This window comes from Argentina silus (genome assembly GCF_951799395.1).
Source record: "Argentina silus genome assembly, chromosome: 12".
In the NCBI taxonomy this organism is placed as follows: domain Eukaryota; kingdom Metazoa; phylum Chordata; class Actinopteri; order Argentiniformes; family Argentinidae; genus Argentina; species Argentina silus.
The window spans coordinates 17,980,567-17,993,315 of record NC_139666.1 but is presented as its reverse complement, the minus strand read 5'-3'; the positions used below and the strand labels follow the sequence as shown (position 1 = coordinate 17,993,315).

Sequence of the window (12,749 nt, the reverse complement as noted above, 5' to 3'; positions counted from 1 at the left end):
ATTGTCTCATGATTCTCTGATATACCCTTTTCCCATATCCACCATGACAAGCTTAGGTGGTTCACCACAATCACGATTGCCATTTTGAAATAATACACAATACATGTATTCACAATAAATCAAAGAGGTCCAAAGAGATTGATGCTTCCAGAGACAACACTTTATTGTATTCAACAATACGTTTTGGGATTTGGTTTACAATCACATCTCATTAGTGCAAACAAAAACAAGCGTTGGTAACATTTAAGACCGTTATTCACGCTTCATTGAAGGATATGCATTCTGGTTGTTGAAATACAGTAGTGTGGAAAACGTCACATCCCTAAATGCAAACACTGAGCTTTGCTAATATGCTGATATTTGACAATCAAAAATGAAATACTGATATCTCGGCTTGAATTAGAATAAAAATATCCAGGCAAATAAATGGTATAACAGGGTCAGCTATACTTTTTACTCAACAAATAAATACAAATATATTTTGGGCATCTGCCTTCATGTCAATATGGCATTGAGAGTTCATTGATTGCCTTCCATCATCAACCCATTAAAGCACATCTACAAAACATGGCTTCTGGTCCTAATAAATGGGAAAACATGTAGCCATTGCAAGCAGTGTCTAAATGTAGTGTCTAAAACATATTCATGGTTTCAAAGAAGCAGCAACCATAACAGATGGTGGTGATGCATGATGATGATTACAATGAAGGCAAAGCAATATTGAATTACTTCCCGCTGCACACCAACGGACACCACACTTTACTTCCTGCCCTTCAGAGCTAACATGGGACCAGTTTTCCCACTGCCTTAACTACCAAACTGGACCTAGAGCAGCAGTTTAAGGATCAAGAGCAACCAGAGGATACAACACACACAGAGGGACACTCAAACCAGACAGAATAAGGGGGTCAAAAGTCAGAGAACTGCAGATCTGACCAAAGAGGGTGCTGTGAGCTGAGGCTGCTGTGTGTGTGTGTGTGTGTGTGTGTGTGTGTGTGTGTCACAGGAGGCTGGTGGAGGTAGAAATCTGAGGACGGGCTCATTGTAATGCCTTCCATTCCATGCACTACAATGAGCCCGTCCTCAGATTTCTACCTCCACCAGCCTCCCTGTGTGTTTGTGTGTGTGTGTGTGTGTGTGTGTGTGTGTGTGTGTGTGTGTGTGTGTGTGTGTGTGCAGAAGTACAGAAAAAGGGTAGCTCAGAAGATCTGCTGCTCAAACAGGATCTTCTCGAAGCCTTGTGGAGCTGTGTGGTAGAAGTCACTGAACTGGCAGTCTAAGATGGCACTGTCATCCACTGGCACACCAAGGAAAAGAGCAAAGAAAAATTAGTTCAGCATTTCTTGAGGGTAATTCTGCAAGCATCAAATAATGTAATGATACATTATAGTTAAATAACGGCTTCATCATTCAAATAGGAAATGTGTTGTATGAGCAGAATAGCAGGTAGAATTAACACCCTGGTTATATTTATGCCCAAAAGGTTGTCGGTTGAAGTTAAGCACACATCGCCCTCTTGTGGCAGAGAAATGAAACAACCATTAGGACGTGCGGCTGTGTCGTGCTCGTTATGGATCTTGATGACAAAGGATTTGCACTTTTTTTCCCTCCAGCCCAGTACTAGCAAACCTAATTTAACAAATCAATCACTGATTAAGGGCTAAAACATTGAAACACTGCTTTTCACTCACCATAAACTACAGGGAACACCGTGCCTCGGATCCCTGAAGCTGGACAGTGCATGTTCTTCCCATTTAGATATAAATTCAGCTCCACGTGGTCATATGTGATGCCCTGAAAAAAGAAGAAAAGTTAGGAAAAAATCTGAATGTATCAAATGAAAAACCAAACAACCAAAGACATGCAAATTCATTTATCTGTAGATAACTGGCTTTTGAAATAGGGCTAGTTGGACAAATTGCGATTACATTGCATGTAAGAGGGGTCCAGAAAGGCTGTAGTGAATCCGGCAAGGGTGTTTGAACATAGAACGCACCCTGTACTCATAGTTCCATGGTTTGAACACCCTTGAAATGCTCTCACTCAAGTCACTCTGCCTTTTCTAGGAATCACATGTTTTGCCAATGGCCAACTACACCATTCCATTCATTCCAGCCTCTGTTCCATGCCTGATGTCTATGTAACCACAGACCATTCTCCATACCAGGCCTGAACGGGGTGTCACTGCAGAAGGCTGAGTTAGTTACATCTAAATGGCCCTCATTCCATCTATGCACTGCACTTACCACGATGTCTCCCTCCTGAGGAAGGCTGTTGGCAGGTAGGCGGTTCTTCTCCTCGTTGTTGTGGTACACTGACCCGTCATGCCTCAACACCAGGCTGTTTGTGTCCCTTCCCATAGGTACCTGATTAAGGTTAACTTTCTGAGTGGCCACACCAATTCCCCACACACCTGCACACAGAGTAGGCATTTACCAGTGAGGGCCCTCACCAGAGTCAACACATACTTGGACTGTACAGAAAATTGCATATACTGTAGGCCATGCAAAGAGCTATCCATGGAGCCTCCACCAAATCACAAGGTGCTCTCTCAAGCTAATATTCTGCCATGACACACCAATATAAAGACATTATTGGATGTGCATGTGAGGTCTGGCCTAGACTAGAGTATAAGCAATTTTCTCTATGGCATCTCAGGGCTAACTTGGACCCAATACACATACAGTCACATTCAGTTTAAATCATACAAGTCTATAACCTTATCTTACCTGTGGACTGGATCTTGAATTCGAAGTAACTCTTGTTCTGGTGCAGGGGAGCGTTGGCGAGGCAACCCCCGGTGCCACATATCCTTCGACCACTCTTAACGATGACGACATCTGTGCCTGAACATAACAAGAAGACATTGTTAGCATTATTAGTGAGCAAACAATCCTTTACAAAGTCTTAGATTAATCTGGACAATTAAACGACATAGCTGACAGCTAAAATGAACGCCCTTACTTCATAAAAATCTATAACTGTGTCATTAGAGTGGTATAGTGATATCCAAAATATAAGATAGCAAGCTAGCTCATTTAGCTGTCGAGCTAAACTATACGTTAGCCGACCACAAACCTCGCACATTTTACTGCGACTAACAACACTTACCCATATGATGCGTGTCTAACTGAACCGTGGGCATTTCTTTGAGGGGAATATGCCCTGATCCCCCATCTCCGCAGCATCCCAGACAACACGTAAACATTGAAGCCATTCTTGAACTGTAAGTGGCTTCCGGAAAGACAGTCACACAGCTGAGTCAAAGACTGAAAGAGCATCGGTGCGCGCAAAGAAAAAGCTGCCTCGAATGAAACAGTGGCACCTGGTGGTGGTGTCACCACAGTTTATGCGGTCCTCTCCAACTTGTCCAATCACATTGCTTGCTAAGAGACGCAGCAGCTCCTGATGGCATGGAAACAAGGGAAGAAAATCAAGGTCAAAATATTTTTACACGTGACTTAGTAGCTATTGGTTATCAATGTGTCAAGCCTGGGACACATGGCACGGTCATTAGTGGGCCAATTAGCGCTGCACCACTAAATTCTTTAAATAAATAAAGATCTAACATCTAAACAGGCTTAATGATCATAATGGATATTGTGGCTGACTTTATCCAAATGCATGTCACATAAAGTTAATCCTTCAAATGCAATTCAGTCGAATGAAACAGCGAGTTCGTATGCATTGCAATAGGGCAGGGTTTGTTTCTACTGACCATCAGACGGGTTGTGTTGCAACTTGCAACAGTTACTCGCACGGTATGCCAATGTTCAAACTTTGCACATTTGAATCGATTAGCATTCATAAGTGATGATACGATAAAAGTGGGGCGATAGAGGCAGTGATCAAAAGCCGGGCGACGAGAACCTAGTGGTTGACAGTCTTTCACGCTGTAATGTTTTGCATAGCAACAGCCCACCCCCACCCCAGATCCAACTTGTAGGGATCTTCTGCATTTGTCTCTATGAAAATGAAAACGCATAGTATTTTAACAGATAAAAAAAGGTAAATGTAAAGCCGATACGGCTATAAATACCATTCTGATCGTTTTTGTTCCTACGCGCAATTTCAGATTGCGTTCTATGCTGCGCGTTATTTGGAGCTGGAAGTTTCGCAACAGCGCACCCATACGGCAGTGATATGGTTAATCTTTTTCTCGCCGGAAAGGGTGAAGTCTGCACAGCAACAAGCGCCATGATTGCGTTGCACTGTGTATCTCAGCAGCTGGTGAGTGATTTTTTGGTCCAGTTGCATGTTGCCCTCGAAATCTGCCACAACCATCCTCTAAACCTTGCCAATAGGACCAAGTCTCTTACGGAATTTAAATTCGATACAACATCCGTTGTAGACTAATTGTAGGCGTACATTTCTATGTAAGCTATGTAGCTAGCCACAAGAATGCGCTCGCAGCCTGTTAGAATTGCAGAAGTCTACATCAAATCTGAAGTGAGAGGTACAACTATTATCGCAAGCTAAATATAACCTAGTAGTAGACCGCCGATTTGTCTTGCGCCTCCAACGATTGCGTGATGTGCCGTCAGAAACTAGCCATACTGTGAACATTGAAAAGTAGGTCGTGCGTTGACCGTAGTAAATAAGATTGATTTTGGCTACAGGCGGAAGTTCTTATATGTATTGGCATGATCAATTGCGTTTTCATATTTTTGACGCTTCACCCTGTCCTTTTGAGGATGGCTGAACCACAAGTTACCGGATATTCTAGTGCGTTTTCCCTACATACAAAGTGTTGTCGTGTGCAAAGGGATGCATTTCCACCGTTGTTGCCTCCGTGTTTGTAACTCAAGAGTAGGCTATTGGCTATACCAACTGGGTATGTATGATGCATGGAGTGTGCATGATAATGTGTTATCAATTACTTCCCCACTCAAGCCTGGATGTAATATGTTTTTCAGAACACTATGGAACTTCTTGAAGAGGACCTCACATGCCCAATTTGTTGCTGTCTCTTCGAGGACCCACGAGTTCTGCCGTGCTCGCACAGTTTCTGCAAGAAGTGCTTGGAGGGGATTTTGGAGGGGAACAGAAGTCCAGCATGGAGACCACCGTTCAAATGCCCCACCTGCCGCAAGGAGACCCCTCACAACGGTATCAACAGCATCCAGAGTAACTACTCATTACGTGGAATCGTGGAGAAATACAACAAAATAAGAGTTTTGCCTAGGATGTCGCTTTGCAGACACCATGGTGGTCAGCCGCTTAATATATTTTGCGCCACAGACTTAAAACTTATTTGTGGTTTTTGCGCAACGACTGGCGACCATAAAGGGCATAAGTTCTGCGCCTTGGAGGATGCGTACGAGCAAGAGAAAGTCGCCTTTGAGGAGTTGTTCCAGGGGGTGGAAAGCTGGCGCAGCGTGGATATACTGTCCTGCCTGGAGACACTGGAAGCCAGTAAAAAAAAGGCACTCCAACTGGTCTCGAGGGACGCAGAAAAAGTAACGGACTATTTCGACAAACTGACCAGCACTCTGGACCACAAAAAGAACGAGATTCTGTCTGATTTCGAGACGCTGAAATTGGTGGTGATGCAAGCGTACGACCCGGAGATCAATAAACTGAGCGCAGTGCTGGAAGAGCAGCGGCGAGCACTCAGCATCGCCGAGTCCTTCAGGAATGTGTCCGATCCCCTCTGCTTCCTTCAGCAGATGCAGGAGTTTAGGGAGAAGCTGCGCGTCGTCCGGGAAACGCCGTTGCCCTCCCGGACAGACATGGACGTCGGTCCTCTGGTTCGGAACTTCGACGTCAAAAACTGGGACTCGGTTAAACTCAAAGACGTGGATAAGCTCTCGGTTCCCCATGAGAGCGGTGTTTACCGCCCAACGACCCCGCGTCTTGGAGCAAGAGTGCTGGGGAGACTCGCCGTGTTTGCGTGCCTTTTACTATTCGCTCTTGTTTTCCTTCAGCCTGACAACCTGACCGCGGTCTCAGCCCAGGTCTCCTCGCTCAGTCATGCCTACCTGCCCACCGTTCCCCTGGAGCTGGTAAACTGCGTTGGGCTGTGCTGGAAAGATGTGCTGGATGCCTGCGCTTGCCTGGTGAATGCGTGTCAGACCTGTATCCTGAACCTGATTAACACCACTGTCAATTTTATTGGCTGCTGTAAATTGCTTTAGAATATCAGCCACTATGTATGTTACATAAAACAAACAGTTAGATCTATTATAGGTTAGAAAGATATATCTCATAACATTTTGATAGCTAATATAGGCCCAATCGTCCTATTTAAACAACAAAATATTATTAATACATGATCAAAACCACTACAGTATTGCTAAGCCTATGCCTTAAGTGTAAAGTCAGATTTCAGAGAAGTTTGTTCGGTGAATGTTAAGCTGTCACATCCATCCATCTGAAAGCCATATCACACTCTAAAACACCAACACAGGTCATCGTTTTAACACCTCAGGATTTTGTATTGCTATTATTAGAGGATAGTCCTTCGACACCTGGTTCTACGTCTCGGTCTGATTTATTTTTCCCAGTTGATTGACAGTCTGTTCAGTTGCCATAACGGCTTAGGCTATAACACCTCTTGCCGTGTCACCCCGAGCCTCATATACTGCCTAATAAAACTTCACTTTTGTCTTCTTCGTCATGCTTTCTTTTGAGTGAGGGGGTTTAACAGAGTTGTTCCGACCGATCGCCACACACTTCGGCACATCAGCAGCAAGATGAATAGCAGGCTTGGTGACCAGAAACACCAGCATCAGTGTAGAAAATGCCTTCTTGGCATTCGAAATTCATATTTAGTCTCGTCTTCTTCACTGTGGATCTCTCGTCACTACGCGGCAATTCAACCTCCAGGAGAGCAAAGGTTAAATGTTACATAACTGCAAATAGTGGCCGAAACAGGCGATGTTCACGTCATAGCATAGCTGTAATATAGCATTTAGGTAGAATACAGTATTTATTGATAGGTCTAAATGTAGGCTACATAATGTACATTTCTAGTAGACATTTGATTTCTGTTGTAGCATATTTCGGACTGATTTAAAAATGGAAAGGAAATTATCATTTAGATTCCGTTGCTGAGTAGGCCTCACAGTTTCAATTGTAAGATTTGTCACAAGCCAAAGGCATAGTGGTGCAGTGTGACCACCAAGGGCGAAATAGGCCTTATTTGTCACTAAAATGGAATTACGCAGGCCTAATTCAAGTGCTGTCGTAGGGTATGAATCTGCGAACAATCCTGTCATGATAAGAGGCCTCATCCCAGCATATTATAAAGTTCGAAAATGCGGCAATTCATGCCTTTTTTAGGCTACCTGTGCCCATGTGAAATATGACTCAAGCATTGGTCGTCCATGTCCTGTATACTTTGCATTGAAACGAATCCTGTCGGAAATCCCAGGATCAGGCCACAATCTGAACATATGATGTCAGCACTGACCACAATTCAAGACCCACGTCACGGCACGCAGCCCATATATATATATATAGCCGACTGTTGCCGGGCAAATAAAGGATGAGAATAAGAAGTTGCCATTTTCCATTAATAATTAAATCAATTATATGTTACCTATATAACCACAAACATTTAAATTCAATGTAAATTATTCATTAATGAATTTGTCAAAAGCAATAAGAAAGGATTGGGTGATGCACGGAAAGGTGCCAGCATGCATACCAGTCTTGCATAGTCTAATGCTCCTTTTTATACAATATTTCTATTAATACATATTATCCATAATACAACTACATTTAAACAGCTGAAATTCATTTTGAATATTGGCTAATAATGAAGAACCAAATGCCGATGTGGCCTATTGCGCAAACCAAAGCATATAGTCTACTTTCCAAATATTTACGCATGCCATACAACTCATCTGATCTACATCTGTATGCTATTTCTACCATGATAAACATTAGGAGCTGTTACTATATCAACATATGATCATGAAAAAATGTCAGCACACGAATTGTCATTAGTATCCTATGCTATATTTTTCACATACAACTGATGTCACAATGACACATATGGGCAGTTATAAAACGACCAGAAAACAAATTATATAACTTATTTTCCGGCTCGTGTATTGATTTGATTTAAATAAGGAAATGGTTTGATGTATGTTATAGCCAAATAGTATTGATACATTTGTCTATGGGTATTTTATTTAAAAGGCACCGTATCTTCATATTTACTATGTTTCTGCCACTACATGATAGGCGATAAAACATTACCTATAGTCTAATGTGGCACTTCAATAATTATAGGATATAGATAATAAAATAACTTTTTTTGTGCCTAAAAGTAAAATAATTGTCAAATTATAACATTACACTTCATGGGCAAATGTTAAATATTAGGAAAAATCTATATATTTTTAAATAAATGAAAATTGCAATACATATTAGAGCTTGAAATGCAGTGGCAAAAACCTGTGGAAGTAACAAATATATTGCCCAGCCTAATTTTTTTTTCCTTCGTCAAAACTCACCAGACTCACATTGACGATAGGCCTAGGAAAACTCGAAAAATAGCCAACATAAAGTAACTTCTAGCTGATTTAAGCATATAAATGTTAAAAGGCTCATAGGCTGCACATCATTTCAGAATTTGTATTCGTAGGCTATAGGTCTAGGCCTAGATATGAACAACATCAGTGTCCGCTCCGTTACATAAACATAAATGCGAGAATAAAAGCTATGTACCCTTCTAATTCACGCATATATCGGGCCCTGCAAACCCTGAGCCCGTTTATCTGTCCATGTCATCAATTGAGAAGCCGTATCCCCTTAATTTAGAGAATCTAGCCTATCATTCTCGTCATGTCACCAAAGAACTATGGAAACAAATCAATGCTGTGTAAAGCGCCGAGTTCATGAGCAGGCGGCCTTATATTTACTTGGTTAAGCTTCATCGGGACGCACACAAAATAAACGTAAATCACGAGAAATTCACTCTTGATTCAATTGAAACTCTCATCGGATTTCTTCACTGGTAATGTGACAATTGGACCCCGTCGTCATGCTTTCCGGTGAATGGAAATACTTCTAAAATTGTGAAACACAACTAAAATTGTGAGTTGAACCTGAAAATATAAAATCAAATGATGCCATTTTGGCCTATACTTGCATTGTTGCAGTAAAAATAATCCAAACGAGTATGTGCCTTGAATCTAATAGAAAAAACTAAAACAATCTCGGCCCAAAGGAAAGTGAACTGTGTTTTGTGATAATTCGTTATTATTATGAAGTGGTCTTATTAAAGGGCGTAAATTATAGGCTATTACCCTATCCATTATACTTTGGGCAACATATAATTCATCAAACCAACAGTCAACCTTGACCTTACCGATAGAGATAAAATAGGCTACCATCCGGTAATGTCTGCTGGGTAATGGAAAGGGTGTCGATAACGCAGGGGTCCTGGTAGAAATTCCATCATAATTAGTGTTAATCTGTGATTGCAGTGAATAATAGGCCAGAGTTATAGTTTCCCCCTGGATTTAGATGAGGCAAAGAGGCATGTGTGCATTCGTTCACACAGGCTACTCAAAAAGTATGGCCGTAGCATGTATTTATTCCAACCCCCCTCTCCCCAGGTGCCATAAGTAGGTCTACACAATCAAAATGGCAAATGATTATCATGTTTGAAAATGTTCTTATGTCTCACGGACAAACGTGGGTTTTAAAGGCTACTAATACAGATGATTAATGCTCGTGCAAATCGGTCCAATTTGCTCACATAATGGTAAACCTTCGGTGGCCTATCATGATTGTAGGCTAGGCCAGTATTCAGCCATGTGTTAGCAACAAAACCTTGTCGTTGGTCCATTGATATCAATCCATTCAATGATTTTGCTATATCTACAGTCTATTTCAACGTGGAGACTGCGTCCTTAAAGCAAAGACAGGTCCGGAAACAGAATTGGAATTTCAGTCACAATTAACATAATGAATGCAGTAGCCAACCTAGCCTACATGGCGCCCAGTGACAACGAGAAAGCATATTAAATAATGCAGTGACAAAACGGGAAGTGTGCATAGTTGAAAACGTTTATTATAAAAAGACAGGTAGGCCTACTTTTACATAAATCAAACTTAAAACGAAATGCCCAAGTCAACTAAATGCAAAACGACCAATGATCTAAAGAAAATACACAATGAATAGATACATCACGAACATACATGGAAATAAAAATAATTAATTTAAAATATGAAATACAACATAAATATAACTTAATAGTAAAATGGAATGATTTGAGTCTCACCACTATAACTGTCATAAAGGCGAGGACAGTTTCCCTCCAAAACCGATGTGCTTACCCACTCAGGTGCACCATCCTCCTGTTCTCTTGTATGGTGGCGGGATTGCACAGTGGTCGGTACGGTCAGCTTTGCTTCAGCAGCACGATCAATATTGGAGGCTTCAGCAATAGTTTTAACTCCAATATTTACGTGCTGCTACAGCAAAGCTGCCAGTGAAGGAGGCAGGTGGATGATCACACACACGAAACTTCACTCTTGAAGACAGTGCTTTTTCCTGCTTCCCCCCTCTGCCTAATGCAGGTCTGTCTGTCCATCCAGGCATTACTGCGGCAGCACAGTATGGCCTGCATCTCAGTATAACCCACAAACCATTCTGTGCTGCTACAGCACCACCAGAACCGGCTTCATCTCTCCCACTCTCTTAAATCCTGTCTTCCTCTGACTCTCTCTCTCTCTCACACACTCTCACACACACACACACACACACACACAGTGGCTGAAGGGGACTCCAGGACTCCAACCATCTGAAACACAGAACAGAGCATGGTGTAAACACACAGGTATAACATGCTACATCAGGTTTGTAATAGCCCCACATTTAAGTGCATGTGTGTTTGTGTAATCAGCTCAACAAAAACCAGGAGAAAAAAAAGGTGGTCTAGGGATAGACATGTTTGTTATGTGAAAATGTATGTAGCCAGACATATACTAGATGATTCCACCAAGGTGCAGAAGTTTTAAAATATGTCCATCAAGACTTGTGGGAGAGTTATATAATTTACACAATTTCAAAAAACAATATCATCTTATTGACTCAACAATAGTGACTCACAGTGCATCATATCTGGAAACTGATGCTAGTTTCTAAGTACACCAACAGGTTAATTTAAGGATGCCTGACCTCCAAATACAAGACAGAGTCTGCACCATAACACACTGATGGGACACTTATATCATTGAAATTGAATTGGTCCCAACACCGTGGTGAGGAGCCTACAGACAACCGTTGATTATATCAGCCAGCAATCAAGAGGTATGAATTGCAATAAATGCAAAACATGACTTGAATGAAAATCTTAAAAGAATGGTGAGGAATGAACTGGTATACTAGTCAGTATTACATAAACAATTTCCAACATTTTCACCTGTTTTAGCTGATTTGATAACCACCGTTTGGGAATATCACTAATGCTCTAACATTAAAATACTCTGATCAGCATCACCAAGTAAAAAATAAGTCTGAATGACCAATATTTGTGATTAGCTCTCCCTTGGCCAGACAGCGATGCCATGTTAATTAATTATTGGTGTAACTTATCATCAGGGTGATTACACATTCTGAAAAATATTGCCATAAATCTGTGTGTACAATTCAAGAGGCAGCCAAAAATTAAAGATATGAAAAAGGCTTAATGAAAATTAAGAAGTGGGCAAAGACGTAACACTAGAAATATAAAAAATAATATTGAAAAGTGCAGAGAGAGCAGAGAATCAGATTTTGGTATTACGCAAGCAGGTGTTTATACTGATTAGCAAACGATGACACCATCTGCCATCTTGGACATCACTGGTAGTCGGCATACGCGGAAACAGGCCAGAGGAAGAACAGTGCTATGAACAGAGATGGCCCCAAGGGTGGGACCAGAGAACTGCACTTAACACACATTTAGCATTTTGAAACAATAAAAAAACCAAGCCATTTGGCAAATTACACATTTAGCTAAACATTCACGGCATCTTGGTAATAAAAGCAAGCAACTTCTGAACGAACACAACCCTGGTTATCAAACAGTTTATCTGATTTACTCTATACTTATAATATAATGACAATAAGTTACTGCCACACTGCTGATGACCTAAGCTACATTCATAACAATGTGATATTAAGCCATAAGTACAAAGGTCCCAAAAGTAGGCATACTTACTATGCCTGAAAATTAAACAAAAATATCTAAGGTAAAAACAGCACTGACTGATTATACTTAGGGCTAGTTTATATTTATTTAGACACATACACAATTATTATTATTTATTTTTTTAAAGAGAAGAGAATGTGATGTATTTATTTTCTACTATTTCATATCTTGACTTTAGAGATGACTCTTGGGTCTGGTACAGGACTCATGGACAAGTATGTGCAGAGTATTGCTGGTGCAGAGATGGTGTTCATCATGGGGAGAGCAGTATCCTATTCAGTGGCTGAATACTCTTGAGTTACACAGATAATACCTCCTCCATTGTATTCAGCTAAGTGTTCACAGAACAGAGAGGCTCCCCGTGTACTTAACCAGGACAGAGTGTGAGAGTGTGTGTGTGTGTGTGACACACACACACACACACACACACACACACACTCTCACTCTCTCTTACATTAAGATGTCGTTTTTGGGGTTGGTAAAGTATTTATAATTAGTTAGACAGTTAATTATTAGTTTGTCTGAGTCTTTGAATTAGTTATAACCCATTTATTAAAAGTATGCATATGTCACTTCAGTACAGGGGGTACCAAA

At 41.2% G+C, this 12,749-nt stretch overlaps 2 protein-coding genes across 3 annotated transcripts; one reads left to right on the top strand and one right to left on the bottom strand.

The window, feature by feature from the left end:
- Positions 1–138: 138 nt before the first annotated feature.
- Positions 139–3,235, bottom strand: spryd7b (SPRY domain containing 7b). Its single transcript, XM_083681316.1, has 5 exons — positions 3,112–3,235; positions 2,730–2,846; positions 2,247–2,413; positions 1,692–1,794; positions 139–1,297 (listed from the first exon to the last, which is right to left on the bottom strand). Exons 1-5 carry the CDS (start codon positions 3,215–3,217, stop codon positions 1,200–1,202), a joined length of 591 nt encoding a protein of 196 aa, XP_083537442.1. The 5' UTR covers positions 3,218–3,235; the 3' UTR covers positions 139–1,199.
- Positions 3,236–4,174: 939 nt separating this feature from the next.
- Positions 4,175–6,611, top strand: trim13 (tripartite motif containing 13). Of its 2 annotated transcripts, none has more exons than XM_083681317.1 (2): positions 4,175–4,230; positions 4,917–6,611. In XM_083681317.1, exons 1-2 carry the CDS (start codon positions 4,198–4,200, stop codon positions 6,135–6,137), a joined length of 1,254 nt encoding a protein of 417 aa, XP_083537443.1. In that variant the 5' UTR covers positions 4,175–4,197; the 3' UTR covers positions 6,138–6,611. The 2 variants fall into 2 exon arrangements, with proteins under 2 accessions (XP_083537443.1, XP_083537444.1); XM_083681318.1 differs by lacking the exon at positions 4,175–4,230 and adding an exon at positions 4,306–4,834.
- The last annotated feature ends 6,138 nt before the right edge of the window (positions 6,612–12,749 follow it).

What these genes read in the sequence shown, in the direction of transcription:
- spryd7b (XM_083681316.1), bottom strand. Translation starts at nt 3,217, where the DNA reads ATGGCTTCAATGTTTACGTGTTGTCTGGGATGCTGCGGAGATGGGGGA. An exon ending in ATTCAAGATCCAGTCCACAG is followed by an intron (nt 2,414 to 2,729) that starts GTAAGATAAGGT and finishes CTCTGTGTGCAG; the next exon opens with GTGTGTGGGGAATTGGTGTG. An exon ending in CTCAGGAGGGAGACATCGTG is followed by an intron (nt 1,795 to 2,246) that starts GTAAGTGCAGTG and finishes TTCTTTTTTCAG; the next exon opens with GGCATCACATATGACCACGT.
- trim13 (XM_083681317.1), top strand. Translation starts at nt 4,198, where the DNA reads ATGATTGCGTTGCACTGTGTATCTCAGCAGCTG. An exon ending in ACTGTGTATCTCAGCAGCTG is followed by an intron (nt 4,231 to 4,916) that starts GTGAGTGATTTT and finishes TATGTTTTTCAG; the next exon opens with AACACTATGGAACTTCTTGA.